Source organism: Caretta caretta, chromosome 5 (genome assembly GCF_965140235.1).
Source record: "Caretta caretta isolate rCarCar2 chromosome 5, rCarCar1.hap1, whole genome shotgun sequence".
Classification (NCBI taxonomy): Eukaryota; Metazoa; Chordata; order Testudines; family Cheloniidae; genus Caretta; species Caretta caretta.
In genome coordinates, this window is record NC_134210.1 from 74,580,103 (window position 1) to 74,597,799 (window position 17,697).

Here is a 17,697-nt window from a genome sequence, read left to right on the forward strand (position 1 = left end):
GATTTCAGCACTAATCCCCTTGTCGGGGGTGGAGTAAAGAAATCAATTTTAAGAGCCCTTTAAGTCGAAAAAAAAGGGCTTTGTCGTGTGGACGGGTGCAGGGTTAAATTGATTTAACACTGCTAAATTCGACCTCAACTCCTAGTGTAGACCAGGGCTAAGTATATAAATGAATACCCTGTGTATGTATTCTTAGTACTCATTTACATTCTGTTCTTTATGTTGTGACTTCATTTTATGGTACAACCTCCCTAAATAGCTTAGCAAAGTGGCAAAAAGATTTATATGAATTGTTCCATTCTATCCTTGATTTACCCTGAAGTAACTATGGTATGTAAGATTGCAGTCTGGTGAAAAGATTCCAGTTATGTCCAGACAGTAGATTAAATCAAAGGAAGTCTATGGGTTGCAGATTTAACATGTTGCTTTGCTTTTCTGCTCTTGTCTGCATTCTTGATGTTCTTAAGTCAATTTTTTGCATATCTTTCCTTATTTTAAATGACTTTCTCTGAACTTGATCCATGCAACACTATTTTGTAACTTCTCCTTCTTTGAGAGTGAAGTCTTCAATCTTGCCATAGTAGCAGTTTCCTAGCTCTGAGTCTCTTGCAGTTGTGCTGCAGAAACTCAAACCTCCTCCTGCAGTAGGCATGTATTTTGGGGACATCATTTGTCAGGTCTAATAAGGTACCTGACAAGGTTATTTTAATTATTTTAGAAGACTAATTCTAGTGGATGATTGGATAGCTCAGGCACTATGTAATAGGGCACCTTTCACCTCTAGGTCTTCAGTTCAAATCTAGGTTGATAGTTGTTTTGGTAAAGCCACTGTACAACTTGCAGAAGATAATGGTTTTCTATCACTTGTGCTAACAGTTTCTCCTGCTCAGATGTCCACATAGCTGTTGGCAGCTTAATAGAGGCGAAAGGCTTAATTGGCATTGAGAATGAACTTCTCTGACACTTTGTCAAATCAGAGTTGAGGCACATTGGTGAACTGGTTTGGAAAACCTGTGTCCATCTGTGCTATAATTCTTATAGAGCCAGAGCTCTCTAGTCCTCTCACAAACACTAAACTCACAAATAAGAAAAAAGCAATATGAATAACAACACAATGACCATTAATGGTCTGTTTGATTATAGATAATGGCAAGTGATCTAAGTTACACACTTAATCAGGTCTTGAAGTGTGTGTGGGAGGCGGGGGGAGGGAGGAAGGAAATGAAAAACGAAGGCACTATTTGTAGCCACTATGGAGTACATTTCTGCAGTGCTTACAGCACCAAAAGGAGTCAAATATAAGCCTGGCCCCACTTCTGGATGCTTTGCACTGGTCAGACAGTACAAAGTAGCTCAAAAGCTATCCTTATGGGGGTCAAGCTGTGGAATCCATGGGTGGCATGTAGCGAAGAGAGTCATTGTCAGGATCGGGGGGGCGGGGGGGAGAAAGGTGTTTTAAAGACACTCTTATCTTCCTTCTTCCTACTTCAGTTGTATTGGATTAACTCCGTGGAATTTGGGAGGCATGTTTTACCATCAGACTACATGCAGAACTTTCACTGCTGTGAATTGAGTGCTGTGTGCTCAGATCAAGAGTAGTATATGTCCCTATAGAATTTATACTAAAGTACTGGCTTAATTTCATGTAAATCTTAGGAGTTTTGAATACTATCCTAATCAGTGCAATTTTTTTTAGTACCCATTCTGTACACGATACAGTCTTGCCCTCTGATAGCAAATGTAGCTGATTCTTGAAGACTCACCAGTTATTTACTCCTTCTCATAACACAAGAACTAGGGGTCACCAAATGAAATTAATAGGCAGCAGGCTTAAAACAAACAAAAGGAAGTATTTCTTCACCAGCGCACAGTCAACCTGTGGAACTCTTTGTCAGAGACTGTTGTGAAGGCCAAGTCTATAACAGGGTTCAAAAAAGAACTAGATAAATTCATGGAGGATAGGTCCATCAATGGCTATTACCCAGGATGGGCAGGGATGGTATCCGTAGCCTCGGTTTGCCAGAAGCTGGGAATGAGTGACAGGGAATGGATCACTTGATGATTACCTGTTCATTCCCTCTGGGGCATCTGGCATTGGCCACTGTCGGAAGACAGGATACTGAGCCAGATGGATCTTTGGTCTGATCCAGTATGGCCATTCTTATGTTCTTATGTTTTAGATGAACACTGGTAGGTGTAAATGGGCAATCCACTACCTGTTCTGGTGTTTTTTTTTTTAAATTGTCTGTATTATGTCAATTGATAAGGACTAGAAACAGGACCAATATGGATTACCGAGTACTAACAGTTACATATTAAAACCTGTTGTCTACCCTAAAACTAAGATGGTTTATACTAAGCTATCTTCAAGATTCAGTCGCCATACATGGTTCAAATGAGTTCAGCATGGTTGTAAGCTTTTTAAAATTTGTAGTTGTGTGTAAACAGTGTTAATGATTTCAAAAATGTTACTTCCCTAAACAGTTGGGACATGGGGAGAAGGTGGAAACTGTCCGGTGTCATCCTAATACTATTATGTTCTAGCAAGAAGGCTGTTAATAGGAGTTATTGCAGAAATGCCAGCTTATCCCCTATAAACATGAAGTCTTTATACATGATGAAAAAGATTTCCAGTGTTTTAAACTTAGTTCATTTCATATGAGGTGAAATACAACTTGGAATAGCTGGAGTAATCATGCCTTATTCTTAAAGAGCCTGTTAACGGTCAGGTTGCCATTATTTGGGAATACTCTAATTCTGATTTTATTTTGCTAACCTCTGGCATTGTTATACAACAGGGATTGGCAACTTTTGGCATGCGGCCCAGCAGAGTAAGCCCCCGGTGGGCCAGGCCGGTTTGTTTACCTGCCGTGTCCACAGGTTCCGCCGATCGCAGCTTCCACTGGCCGCTGTTCGCCAGTTCCACTGGCCGTTGTTCGCCACTCCAAGCCAATGGGGGCTGCGGAAAGCGGTGCGGGCGAAGGGATGTGCTGGCCACTGGTTCCCGCAGCCCCCATTGGCCTGCAGCGGCGAACCGCGGTCAGTGGGAGCTGCGATTGGCCAAACCTGCAGACACGTCAGGTAAACAAACTGGCCCGGCCTGCCAGGGGGCTTACCCTGGCGGGCGGCGTGCCAAAGGTTGCCGATCCCTGCTATACAACATTTCTTAAAATAGTTCATAAAAAGGTTCATTTTCTACAAATTTCTTTGAGCAAAAAAGGAATAGTGGGGGGAGTTAATTTGTCTGCTTATACAATGCTGGGCCATAGGAAAATAAAATTCCATTTGGACTGATTTGTGTCAAATGTGGTAGATTTGCAATGTGGAATAAAGTTTACTAGCAATTCAGTCACATTAGGATCTTTTAAAAATAAGCAAACAAACAGTGACTCATACCACTGCCTGACCTGTGGTACTAGGGGTGAAACACCCACTGTTTATGTACAGTAGATGAAGCATTTTCATATATATTCTTTTTTCATGTGGAAATCTGCTGGAAAAACAACCTTTAATTCTTTTTGTAATAATGCCTTGGCTAACATGTGTTGTGCTTTGTAATGAAAATTATTTGCAGGCAGTGTGCCAAATTCATGCAGGCTCTCTGCTAGCTTCAACTGGCACAGATTCTGGCATGGTGGGGAGGGGGAAGGGGAGGAGGGGAATAGAAATTCCACTGGGGTTGGGGAGTTTGCAGTGATGCAACGTGCCCACAATATCTCCTAAGACCAACAGCAAGTGCTACCCCAATACTGGGCATTGCAGGTTGGGGAGGGTCATGGTTAGGGTGGCAGATTTATGCATTGATATACTCATTAGGTCCACCCCCTACATAGCCTATGCCATTGCAGCTCCTATGGAATCCATAGAGATTAAAGGTGCTCTCTAACTCTGTGGAAACTCTAAGGGAGGGCTATCATAGTTTGAGTGTAACTGCCCCTGTATTCCTCCTCCGCGCTCTCTTGAGGGCACCCATTTAAAGATTTCTGGCTCCCAGGCATTACCTCTTGGGCAGAGACCCATGTCTCACTCCACCCTGACTGGGGTTCTTTAAGGCTGCACAGCTCCCTGCATTTACACTGTGATATCCCCAGCAAGCCAGACTGCCTAAAGGGCCACCAGCTGTACTTTGTTTTCTCTCTAGAGAGGCTGTGTGTTGCTTGTAATTATAGGTTACCACAGAGCTCTTTCTAAGCAAGCACTTGTATTCTAACAGGGAGAACATTAAAAACAATAGAAGATCTTTAGGTGAGCAAAAATGCTTACCAGAGATCACCACCAACTCCACCCTCAAGCTCTGGTCAGTCCTTCAAAACCCACAACTGGGTTTGCCCTGTTACATGTTCATGATAATCTCAGATTCAGAACCAGACCCCTGGCTGGGCAGTTGAGCTGTTTCTTTATACAAGCCCTTAATCTGCAGTCTCCAAGAAGAGGTAATCAGCAGACAATGACTCCTTCCTCAGGGCTTAGTTTCAAAAGGCTGAGTTTTTGCATAACTGGGGATGGGGAATTTGCATTAACCTCTCCCTAAGTATTCCTTAGGAACTCCACTTCACACTTATTGTCAAAAAGTTTATTCTTTTCTGGCACATTTGAAATATAGTCCTTTGAACTACCAGACTTCACATCACATCTGCCCTCTAGAGGGGTTACATATAATCCCAGCTCAAAATAATACATAAACTTAATACTATAAAGATTTTCAAGGATAGTGCAGGAAATTGCCATCTGTTGGATCTCCCCTGCCAAAGTGGGTGTAACTAGGGCTATGTCTACACTACAGCTGTCTGAAAAATTTATGTCGCTCATAATATTCCACTCCCCCGAATGACATAAATTACACCGACATAAGCGTTTGTGCGCACAGCACTGTGTTGGTGGGAGAGCTTCTCATGCCAGCATAGCTTATGCCACTTCTGGAGGTGGTTTTTTATGCTGACAGGAGAGCTCTCTCCTGTTGGCATAGAGCATCTTCAGCTTGTGCGCTGCAGTGGCCCAGCTGTATCAGCACAGATGCAGCACTGAACATATAGATATGGCTTAGGATGGTTGACCTGCACCCTAGGGAAACCTATTGTCTTATTTCCTGGACAGGGCATCAGCAACCAAATTTGCATTCCCTTTAACACAAGTCATTTCCATCTTAATCTTGGAGCACTGATCTCTATTTTAGCAATGTGGCATTTGTCCTTTTCATTTGTTGTAGTCAGGTGAGTGATCACTGCATGCAATGGTCACATGTCATCCAAAAGAGTACTGCTGTAGTTTGCTGAGGGCCCACACCATAACCAAGCATTCTTTTTCCATTGTTGCATAGTTGTTTTTCCTCAGGGATGCAATTTCTTGGTCCCACACACTGTGGGGTGCCTCTCCTCTTTTCATCAGCTTGCATCAGCACAACCCTGAGCCTGTGTCAGAGGCATCTCTGAATACCATGGAAGCCTTTTCAAAGTTTGGATATACCAGAACTGGATCTGTACTTATGGCTTCTTTCAGTTCACAGAAGTTGCATTGACTCTGTTTGGACCAGATAACCTTGTCTGACTTACCCTTCTTACACACAGATCAGTGAGGGACAACCTCTGCTAATATCTGGCCATCCCAGTAAAGAATTGTACCTGGTTTTTGTGTCTGGGGAGTGGGGCAATTCTTAAACTCCACTCTTGCAGGCTCTGGTTTTATGCAGCCCCTCTCCACTCCATGGTCAGAATAGCCCACTTCGGCCACCCCCATTTTGCATTTTTCCACCTTTACAGTCAGGCCTACTGTCTGAATGCTATAAAGCATCTTCCATAAAGGGGTCACATGCTCTTCCCAAATCTGACTGAAAATACAAATGTTATATTTTTTTGCTGGAGAAAGATTGTGACATTTTCCACAATGTCAAACCACTATATGCTCAGGATTTGGCACTGACAGCAAATGTGCAGTGCCTCTAACACTGGAATGAGCATCATAACTTGGTCCCCTGTACCTATGTCAGAGCACATGTCGTGTGATCCTGTCAGGCTTTCTGTTTCTTCTAAGCTCTAGATAGGTTCTCTCAGAGAAAACCCAGAAGGTCAGTGAGGTGGTTTTTTCCCCCAGAAACCTAACAAGGACTCCACCATGGACATTCCCTTGGGAGAAGCTGTACCTTCCCACTCTGCCCTCGTTAGGTCCAGGGAGCCCTGTACCCTCCTCCAATAGAGAAGTTCAAAAGGGGAGAATCCTGTGGATTTCCAGAGAACCTCCTTAATAGGCAGATAACAGGTCAGGTAAATATTTATCCCAATAACCAGGCTGTTGGTCCACAAAGGTTTCAATATAATTTTAAGGATTCCATTAAATCTCTCAACCAGTCTGGTAGCGTGGGGGTAGTAGGGAGATGACCAAAATTGTGGAACTGCACATTTCTCCCATAGCCCTTCATGTAGGGCAGACATAAGTTTGCCCTGCGATCAATTAAAACCTCAGGGATAACTGCCCTTGTCCCTGGATGAATGCTGTTAGCAAGGTATCAGCCAACTTGTCTGACTCTATGGAGGACAGAGCTACTGCTTATTGATAACGGTACTACCACCAGAATATACTTTTTCTCCATATGGGTAGTTTTGCTAAGGGGTCCCACAATATCCATAGCAATCCTCGGAAAGCATTCCTCTATAATGGGAGGAGGAATCAGGACAGCCTTGCCCTTATTCCAGCCATTTTCCACCTTCTGACAGGGGTCACAGCTCTTTTGGCACTGCTCAAAAACCCCAGCCCCGTAGAAATTCTGGAGTAAGTGCTGTTTGCTGAGCTGTATTCCCAAGTGTCCCAACTAGCCTGAGTAGTCTAAGATGGTACTTTTGTGATACCACCAATTGTCTCTGTATACTCCATGGCTCAACATTGTTAGGGAGCATCCACTCTTTATAAAGCTACCTCTGATCCCAGAGAAACCTTTCCACGTACCATCCTGTCTGGAAGTTGCCTGGGGAGTCTGCTGCAGCCCTAGGTTTTCCTTGAGGGGTCAGTTAATTGTTCCTGCATGATTTCCAAAGCAGAAACTGGGAGAGCTTAGGCTGATCACTGGGGCCCACTTACACAGACCTCAGAGGGGGAATCAGGAGGACTCTGCCTAGCCCCAGGCCATGCATTCACACTGTCAGGCAGCAGCTCAGAGCTGTGTGCCAGCTTTCAGCTTGGTCTGAGGCAGGGGCTCTGGCTTTCTGCTTTTGGCTCCAAGTAACCCTACAAGTGGCGCAGGCCCAGGACTGCAGGTCATTTCCCAACAAGACCTCTACTGGTAGTTCGGATGGTACCCCAACAGTGCTAGGGCCCTGATTGCCACCCCATTTCAGGTGGATCGGAGCCACAGGGACATGGAAATGGGGACCTATTATTCCCTGAATGGTCATGAGTCTATCTGGAATGATCTATGAGGGGTCTGCTGCTCATGGGCATATCAGTTACTTGGGTTCCAGTATCCCGCCGTCGTTGGGCCGTTTCCCATCCACCTCCACTGGGAAACAGTGTTTAATTGATTCCCATTTGGAGTCTGACAGAGTCATATTCACTGATGGGACTAGTTTTGGTTCCACTGATGGTGGAGTCATTGCCACCTGGACCTGCTATGTGCTACAACTAGCCTCTGATCAGCCCAGCACCAGGCAGTATTTTGTCTTATGACCACTTTTATGGCAATAAAAACGTATCAGCTCCCCAGGTTCCCTTTTTGGGCCCTTGTTATGGTTTGCCTCCTAGCCATGTCTGGATTTAGCCCATTCTCCCTTGGGGGGGGGGGAATGGGAGGGGGAGAGCTTGATTGGGTGGTCAGATTTGTGCTATCTCCCTTGATTTTTTTTTTTTTTTTAACTGCCAAAGGACTGTCTGCATGTTGGTTGGCCATTTCCCAGATACGGTCATGCCTCTAGGATCTTTGTCTATTAGCCATTATTTCAGGTTGGGGTGGAAGAGTTTAAGGAATTGTTCTAAGTCCATTAATTCATAGACCTCATCAACCCTGGAAACCCTCCAACCAGTTCCCCATTTTCTTACATAGCCCCTAATTTGAGTTGAAACCACAGATCATGTCCCTTTTTTTCTGAACTCCCCAAATCTTCTATATGCAGGGAGAAGTTTAAACTTTGGCAAGAAAGCTTGTTTATGTTGCCCATGATCTTTATATTTCTCTCTGTCCATAGGGGGGAAAATGTCTAAGTCCTTTGTGATAGTAATGGAGCCAGGCACCAGACCATGTCCTCCTGCCCTATCTTATTCAATTCGCACCTCATTTTAAAAGCATTTAGAAACACATCCATGTCATCCCCTTCCTTAAAGCAAGGAAATAATTTGGAATCTCTGCCACTCACTGGGACAGGTGCGTGGGTGTCTGGTTTCACATACTGGATTAGGGTTTTGTGGGTGCACTCTGTCATTTTCAAGATGATGTTGACATTCCACATCCTCCTCTCTTTCCTCATGCTGTCAGTGGCACTCCTTGTATTCTCTCTCACCTGGGTGATACCCATCTTCAAGCATCTGGTTTTCAAAACACAGGTGGTTCATCTCCAGCTGTATCCTCTCGTGGTCTACCTGTAGATCTGCCTCCAATCCCTGTTACGTGATGCATTTGGTTTGTACAGAGAATGGAAATTGCCTCTGTCAGCATCTTCCCTGCTTCTCTCCAGCACCCAAAACCAGTGGACGCTTTTGAAAATTTGGCCATTGGGTCCACTGGCTTCTCCCCTGGCCCGCTGCACTCTGCCCCAAAGCCCTCATCCAAACTACCACAAGCAGCATCTTGGAGCAGAGTTCTGCAGCATGCAGGTGCTACAGGGTCCCCATAAGCATTCTCTCCATGGTGTTCCCCAGTGCCATGGAACTGCTGCTGTAGGGTTCTTCTGTGCCTGGTTTGGGTGGAGATGAGGGGCACGTTTTACACATAAACACTTCCTATAATTCTTAATCCTTTAATAAACTCTACCTTTTTTAAAATAAGAAAGTTTGGATTAGAGAGAAAAGCAAGCATCCGCATCGAATCTACTTCTGATAAAATATGGGTGGCTACATAATTTCTGAGCACTTGACTGCTGTAAGTGGTCTGAACTATGCGTGAGACTTTAACACCATATTAAAAATCAAATAAGAAAAACAAAACCAAATATATAAAAATGTGAACTCTTAGAACTCTTAGTTAGAAAAGAAAGACATGGAAGAAAAGAATTAGCCATTAAAATGGTTAAATTAAACAAGGCGCAAATCTGCACATGGATCTCTGCGGCGGACAACGGAGTCATAAATTTCTCTAAATAATGACTAACCCTTTTCTAAATCCACATATGTATATGATTTACCTTTTCTTTTTCTAACTTGGCAGATTTTGTGCACTATATAATGGTTTTGATCAGCTACAACCTGCTGGATTAACCATATCTGTATTTCCAATTTAGTATGCTGATTGCATCACAGCTTGAACCAACATATGCCAGGACTGTTTATCCCTGCTTTGATGAACCTGCCATGAAGGCAACCTTTAATATCATAATTGTCCATCATCCCAGTTACGTGGCCCTTTCCAACATGCCTGCTATAGGTAGGTTAAAAAATGGACATCTGTATTTCTCCAAGTTACCTTAATAAAGGTTTGAATTTACTTGAACAGTGTATAATCATAACACATTATTTTACTGTATCATCCTGTACTATAGTGGTCTGTTATTGATGGGCTAAAGGCTCAAATATATGAAAATTCTGTTCAATTAACATGTTCTGTCCTAGCAATACAGAGCAATAATACAGAGCATTGAAGGGAGGTCAACTGTAAAAAAAGAAATGTAAGTGGAAGGAGGTTAGCAGAACATGACGTTGCAAAGACCAGGTTCTTAGGTATGTGTGGGAAGACTTTGAATGGTCCTATGGTAGTCCTTGCTGGTCAAAAGAGTAATTTTGATACATTACTGGAGGGAGACTCCTTCTCCCAAAAGGAGGCGGTTGCTGCTCCTGTTTGGGGACAGAAAGGGTTAGGGTTTGTCTACATGGGGAGTAGGGTGGGGAACACTGCTCCCTGGAGTGCCCCCCTTGCATAATGTGACTGGTCTCCTCATTTCCAGTGCCTTTTGCAGGCATCTGACTCTAACAAGATCTTCCATGGCTCAGCCTTCCGGCCAAGACACAAAGTTCAAACCCTTTCTGAGCTAACCGAAAGGTCCAAATGAAAATCAAAACAAGTCTGAATAGATTTTTTGCCCCCTTGGGCTATGTAAGTCTTCTGCTTCCACTTACAAACCCTATCTCAGGGTTCCCTGACACAGCAACCTACTCTACTCCCTGTGGGCTTTTCTCCAAAGAAGAGTCCTGCCACCTCTGCAGTCTCTCCCTGGATATTGCCCCCATTTCAGGCCCACCACAGGGATTGATTCTATTTCTTCTGCCTTCCTCGTGAGAGCGAACTCCCTCCCTCCCCTCTCCCAGGTCTTCTTCCCTCAACTGAGCTCAGCTCCATTTAAGTTGTCCTCTGTGGCTGGGGTCAGTCATTCTAACTCCATTACAACCAGCTGGGATCACTAATTATCCCTACCTGGCTAGATCAGAGGAAAGGTTGAAGGGTAACTGCTAGGTCATGGGCAAGGCTCAGTCCAGCTTACCTTAAAGGGCCAACCAGCCTGAGAGAGGGACTTATTTTGGAATAACTATTCCTGATTAACTCCATGTGCAAACTCCCCCCAGTCCCCAGAATATGAGTGCCTTATTTTGGAATGAGCATCTGCACATTGGGTTAATCAGAAATACTTAATCTGCTTTGAATTCATACCCTACTGTTGTCCCATATTAACTTTCGTGTGGTAGGCAAGCCCTAAGAGACAAGGGTTGTTGAGGCAGGAAGATTATCTAATAGGTCTGAAAAAAAAGTCAGAGAGGGTTAGTAAAAATCTATAAATTCACAGGCAAATATGCACAGTCACAGTTTTGAAAGGTGGGTGGTGGTGGTTTTGGGTCACCTTTCAATGGTGACATATCCATGTCTGGTAGCTGTGATTGATTGCACAACAGTTCATGTTCTGAGTCTTACTATACAGTGTTTACTCAGTATATTTTACTACATGACTTTTACTTACTTCTGAAGTTGTGGTGTTGTATGTGTGAGAGCTATACTTCCGTTATTTAAGGACAGGGGTGGGGGAGATTGTGTGTATCTTAAAAAAAAATTCTTGGGTGCTTATGAAAACTGCCTTAACAGTCACATAATTGAAATCTTCTGTTAATCCACAGAATAGACATGACAGGGTCAGCAGCCATGCAAGCTATTATATACTGCCCTGGCAATGTTTCTCACCACTGATTCTCACCTGATGTGGGATGCTGTGTGTGACAAAGACGCCACATGAGGGACAGATAGTATTCATGCAGGAACCCTAAAAAGCTGTGGGATTCCTTCCTTTCGCGTGTAAATATCTCTTTTAATATCCTTATTGTCATGATTCTTTATTTCTCAAGTACATAATTTTAAGTAGTAAAAGTCAATGGTTACCAAATCTGTAAGGCATGTAATGTAACTTTGGGACTAAAAGAGGGGAATATCTGTGAAGGTAGTCTGCAAATATTTCCTCTCTCAGGACCTCCTTCCATGGGTTTTTCTCTGGAGGGTCTGATTGGGCCCTTTATTTGAAGCATGTGAGATTTAAGCATTTGATAACTCCCAGGCATGTTTGATATTTACTTGAGTGATATTATGAACATACATATTATAGAAGTGTAGCATGGGAGAATATTTATGATGCTTGTCCACATCCCAAAACCAATTCACAGTTTGATGTGCTTCATAGATTTTGATGAAGAAGCTGAGGAGTGGAATAGTAGAGTCTTTGTATTTTAGGTAATAATTCAAGTACATGGAATGAGCTAAGTGGGAAAGTTGGCATGGTGCTATTGCCAAAATATATGTAGCCAGTGCTGTCATACAGAGTATAAAAGACTGGTTTTAAAACACAAACTCTTGTTTTATTGTATAGTAGTGATAGTTTGTTTCTATACTAAAATTGTGTTTGTTCTAGATACATCTGAAATGAAAGATGAGAATGGAAGCCTATGGACTGTTACCACATTTAACACGACACTGAAAATGTCAACTTATCTAACTGCTTTTGTGGTTTGTGACTTTGATTACATCACCAGGACTGAAAGGGGCAATGAGGTAAATAAGAGTACTCATAACTCATTAGAGCAGCTAACAGAATAAATTGGTTCTATGGTGCACCATATGTTTGATAAGATGTAACTTGTATTGAATATATGTCCTATTTTGAAAGTATTTGATTACATGGCAGAACTGTTAACATTTATCCAATAAATACATGTGCAGAAAAATCTCCTTCATAACAATTAGTTTATATACGCTGTACAGATCACTACATAAATAAATTCTGCTGTGAATGATGAGCAGAGTAAAACCTTCTGAGAAGTTACTACCCAGAAAGTATTTTTTGTAATTCAAGATCTCCTTAGCCCTTTTCATTTAAAAAGTGTAAGTCTGTTCCTGCTCCCACTGAAATTGGTGACAAGACAATAGGAGCTAGGTGAAAATATATCCATGAGAGTCTGCCATATGTCAGGGTATTTAAAGTTAAAGCTGTCACTATTATTTTAACTCTATCCTTTGTGTCTGGGTATTAAAGAACACAATGGTGTGCTGATTTGAGACTCTTACAATACATTGGCAGAAAAGGGGAACTCAAGGTTGGAGAGACTATGTTAACTGAATACCTGTACCTTTTCACTTTAAATTAAAACCTGGAGATCAAATGCCTCTAAAACTGTGCCCATAAATTTTGCATTTACAACCACTTGCATGTGCAGAACTCACATCTGGGTTCAATTTTGCAAACTGCTATGTATTCAAAACTTGCTGGCTAAATTTTCAAAGGGTCTCAGATTAATGCGTGCACCCAAGTGGACATATAGATGGGGTAACAGTATATTTAATTTATCCATTTATTCATGCAAATACCTAAATTTTCTGTCCAAAAGCTCATTTCTGACCACAGACTGGTGCACATGCATTTTGCTGGTACAAGTTAAGATATCACTTTTAAAAATGTGGTCTTCAATGTTGTTATGTTTTAAGGTGGTGTTTCATATTTAATAAAAGAACAACTAGGAAACTATCTATATACATTTAGACTCAAATCTTGGTCCCTTTGAAGTCAGTGCCAAAACTCTCAATGACTTCAATGGGATTAGGATTTGCCCATTAGTTTGTTCGGACAAGTGATAAATTGATTTTTTTTTCTTGTATGAAAAGTTTAATTGCAGGATCTGATACGGACAGACAGCATTTCCAAAACAGCTATTCAGAAATGTTACCCTCACAGAAGAGAGGTGAAGAAAGTGAAAATTTAAGTAGTCTAAAGTAACATTTCCTTGCTTTATTATAGATACGTATTTGGGGTCGGAAAGAAGCAATTAAAAATGGGTATGCTGAATATGCTTTAAATATCACAGGCCCACTCTTTTCATTTCTGGAAGATTTATTTAACGTCAGCTACCCGCTTTCAAAAACAGGTGAGGTACCTTCCTTTCATTTAAACACAAATGGTTGCTGATGATGTAATATCTACAGAAATACTGGGTCCTGTCTTGCCAGACTCTTACTTTAATCAGTGCAGGATTCAGAGAATACTAGCCCTAGGGTTGCCTACTTTCTAATTGCACAAAACCGAACACCCCTGCCCCACCCCTTCTCCAAGGCCCCACCCCTCCACTCACTCCATCACCCCTCCCTCCGTTGCTTGCTCGCTCTCCTGCACCCTCACTCACTTTCACTGGGCTGGGGCATGGGGTTGGGTGTAGGGAGTGAAGGTTCTGGCTGGGGGTGTGGGTTCTGGGGTGGGGACAGGGATGAGGCGTTTGGGGTGCAGGAGGGGGTTCAGGGCTGGGGCAGGGGGTTGGGATGCGTGTGGGGGGTGTGGGCTCTGGAAGGGAGTTTGGGTGTGGGAGGGGACTCTGTGCTGGGGCAGGGGGTTGATGTGTGGGAGAGGACTCTGTGCTGGGGCAGGGGGTTAGGGTATGGGGAGCGGGTTTGGGGTGTGGGGTCCTGGTGGTGCTTATCATGGCTCCCAGGAAGTGGCCACCAGGTCCCTGCGGCCCCTAGTCCCATGGGCAGCCAGGGAGGCTTCACATGCTGCCCTCACGCCAACAGGCGCCGCCCCTGCAGCTCCCATTGGTCGCGGTTCACAGCCAATGGGAGCTGCGGAGCCGACACTTGGGCAGGGGCAGCGCGCAGCGCCTCCTTGGCTGCCCATGCACCTAGGGGCCGCAGGGACCTGGCAACTGCTTCCGGGAGCTGTGCAAAGCCAGGGCAGGTTGGGAGCCTGCCTTAGCCCCGTGCCCATGCTGCGCCGCCGACCAGACTTTTAATGGCCCAGTCGGCAATGCCGACCAGAGCTGCCAGGGTCCCGTTTCAACCAGGCATTCCAGCTGAAAACCAGATCCCTTCTTTCTGTGCAGCATCTTTCATTAATCTGTAAGTCAGTGACCTCTCCCCACACTGATCTTGCTTTCTCTGAAATATCGTTCCTAACGTAATTAACCCACACCTCCCCAAAATTTCCTTGCTTCCTGTACTATGTCCCCATCTAACTTGTAAATTACCAGCATCTCTTTGCACCTTACTAGCTTTTGGTGCAGTGTCTTATCCTAATTTGTAACTCACCAACATCTCCCTGTATCTTCCTTCCTGGAAAAAAGTCCCCTGTAGGCAAACTCTATTTCTGCTTAGAAGGAAACGTGCAATAGCCATTTCTTAAACCTCATTATCTTAGTTTTATGTATACCTTGTGCAAAGGTTGTAGACATCATTATGGGTCCTGATTCACCACTGAATTTTTCCAGTTTTACACCAGTATAACTTAATTGATTTCAACAGAGTGACACAGATATAAACTAGATCAATGGAGTGGTGACATAGGCCTCTTAGTAAAAATTTCAGCCTTGTGATGACATTGGTTACTAAGCAGACTTCCTTTAGACTTCATTTGAGAGTTTGGCTTAAAAATCCATGGCATGATGTGACCCATTGTGAATGGTTTCATGTAAACACTGAGCACATTTGTTATGAGCTCAAAAACAGAAAGTTAAAAATCAATACATTTCATTTTAAAAAATTGGGCTCTTCTTAATATATAAGAGCTAAAGAAATCATTTTTAACCACCAGTTTCCTTTTATTTTGTACTCTGACAATTTAAAATACCTAAATAATTTTTTAATAGTCTGGAAGATGAAATTTGCTCATTAGTTACCACCTATATAGTTTTAAATTAAATATCCCTTGTTGATATCCTTGATGTCCATTCAAAATCTTTCTTCATTTTCTTCAATGTCCAAATCCAGGGTGGATAACAATTAAAGATCTTTTTTTAAAAAAAAATTGAAATTGGATTTTTTATTTAAATTTGTATTTAAACTTTTTTATTTTTAAATTTTATTGAAATTATACTGTTTTTCTTTTTAAAAATAAACCTGTTTAAAATGACATCTGAATTTAATACAAAGGCCTAAACTTATTATAATTTAGTTGTAAATGTGAAACATCTTTTCATAAGAGATGTTTATGAATCCAAAATATTTTGTTTAATAAACATTTTATATGCTGTGTTTTGTGTTTAATTAAATCCCAGTTACCATCCTAGACACAAATCATGAGCAAAAAGTTAATTAACTAGTAAATAAACAATATATTATTCACCATTTTCTAACATACAAAAATATACAATTAATAAGAATCTGAAAATATTAAGCTATATAATTCCTTAAATAAATGTTTATAATTATAGTGTACCTCCTCGGTAGCAAAAAGATACCAAATCTAGTGTAAAGGCTCTATTTAGTTGTAAATCAACATATTCTTCAGATAGTGTCTCTGTGCTCCATTTTGCGTACGCCTGAGCTCTGTGCCTTCAATCTAAGATTTTTTCGTAGGGGTGCTCATCTGGCCCACACATGTGCCCCACACATCCTCGTGTCTAGCACCGAGACTATATGAGGCTGCATGGGTGAACCACCCTCATTCCTTCACAACCACCATTGGCTTGAGACAGTGTCTACTGTGTGCCTGTTCTCTGATATTTAGCTTTTTTTCTCAGATAGTTAGTTACCTTATGGTTGGTTACCCTTTTGTGTTATAGTTACTGGAAAAATTATTCCATTTGTTTTGCTTTTCTTTCTCAAAAAAAGCAAAAGCAAACAAAAACCTCTTTTTATTCATATAGTTGTGTAGTTAGGAGATTTCCTCTCCTAGGGGTTAAATTTTCATTAGTTTTGCTCACGAATGCTGGGATCCCCAAGATTCAAGAGGTGTCTCTCCTGTCATGAGGCTATTCCAAAAAGTGACAGACGCTCCCAGTGCCTCCGCTGCCTGTGTGGTACTGATATCCCCAGTATGTGCAAGATTAGCACTTCCTTCAAGGGTAGATCCTGAAAAAATAGAAAAATTAAGTTTAAACTCCTAATGATGGAGCAAACGTTATGTTCCGCTTCAGATCCAGGAGTACATAGACCTCCCAGTACAGCTAGTACCCCATCCACACTGAGATCTTGGTCACCAGAGAAGGGTAGCAAGGCAGGCAGCACCATGGAACTGAGTACATCTTCGGTGCTGAAGTTCTCATTCATATCTGCCTATAAGCAGAAGGAGGTAAGGAGTAAATCTCCAAGAATCTCTCGGTCACCATCTCACAAGAAGGTTACAGGAAACTTCAGGTCACAAGGGTAGTTCCATGTAGGCTCCCAGCGAGGCTGGTACTGCAAAGGCAAAGAGAAGTCAGTCCTCTAAGACAGACTCCATATCAAGTTCAGATTCCCATACCCAGAGAGCAGAGACATGGTTGAAAAGACCAAGCTGATCCTGGAACAATACTTGGTACCGATAACAAGAAGATAAATAATACCAAAGACTGCTTGCCTACCTGTGGTACTGAGGGAATCGGAACCCAACTCACTCCCATACTAAGTACTTGGTACCAGCTGCATCAGTACCAAACCCATCCTCCACAGGTTCCCACTCAGCCCAATCTTTGATACTGTTGGTACTGCAAGAGTTTAGGTACCCTAAGGATCTGATAATATCTTGTGAGCTGGAGTATTTTCTGTGAATGAGTGGAGGTTTGTCACTGTCAAGATGCTTTCAGTGACCAACCCCTCTATCACCTAAAGCACCACACTCACCTTCATCTACTCTGCAAGTGGAACAGCTGTCCCCCCTGTCCCCTTACAGTATATGGAAGAGAACTCATCAGATTCTCAAATTTTGGTGCAGGTTCCCCTATCTGTTCTGGGACACATCACTCTCCCTGCTATACTAACATATTACAGGAGGATAGACTTCAAAGGATGCCCATGTGGCAGGAACACAGATGGCTGCCTCCACTTTTGCCATTTGGGCCCCCTCAGTGGCCTTGCTGAGAACTGTGGGCCTTCTATCACTAACAATTTACATCAAGGTCTTTGTAACATCGGAGGGAACAGAGAGGGACCCATTCTTCTCAACCCCCTTTACCACCACATATGCCAGAGGAAGAGACCTTTGAGGAGCAAGAGGCAAGGGCTGATAAGGAAGTGACACCTCTTAATAATATTTCCTCCACATCTCATGATGAAGTTGTCATGCCTCCATCACCTTCTGTGGCAGATGACTTCAGGCAATTTCAGGAACCAAGGAAGTGGATTTCTGACATGCT

The 17,697-nt window shown here is 42.7% G+C and overlaps 1 protein-coding gene across 1 annotated transcript in view; it reads left to right on the plus strand.

Moving 5' to 3' along the window:
* The window catches only part of LVRN (laeverin), a 62,411-nt gene that overhangs the window by 7,473 nt on the left and 37,241 nt on the right, over positions 1-17,697 (plus strand). The window contains exons 2-4 of the mRNA XM_048851140.2: positions 9,417-9,559; positions 12,018-12,157; positions 13,398-13,524. Coding sequence (XP_048707097.2) covers positions 9,417-9,559; positions 12,018-12,157; positions 13,398-13,524 — 410 coding nt within the window. The remainder of the gene's footprint in view (positions 1-9,416; positions 9,560-12,017; positions 12,158-13,397; positions 13,525-17,697) is intronic.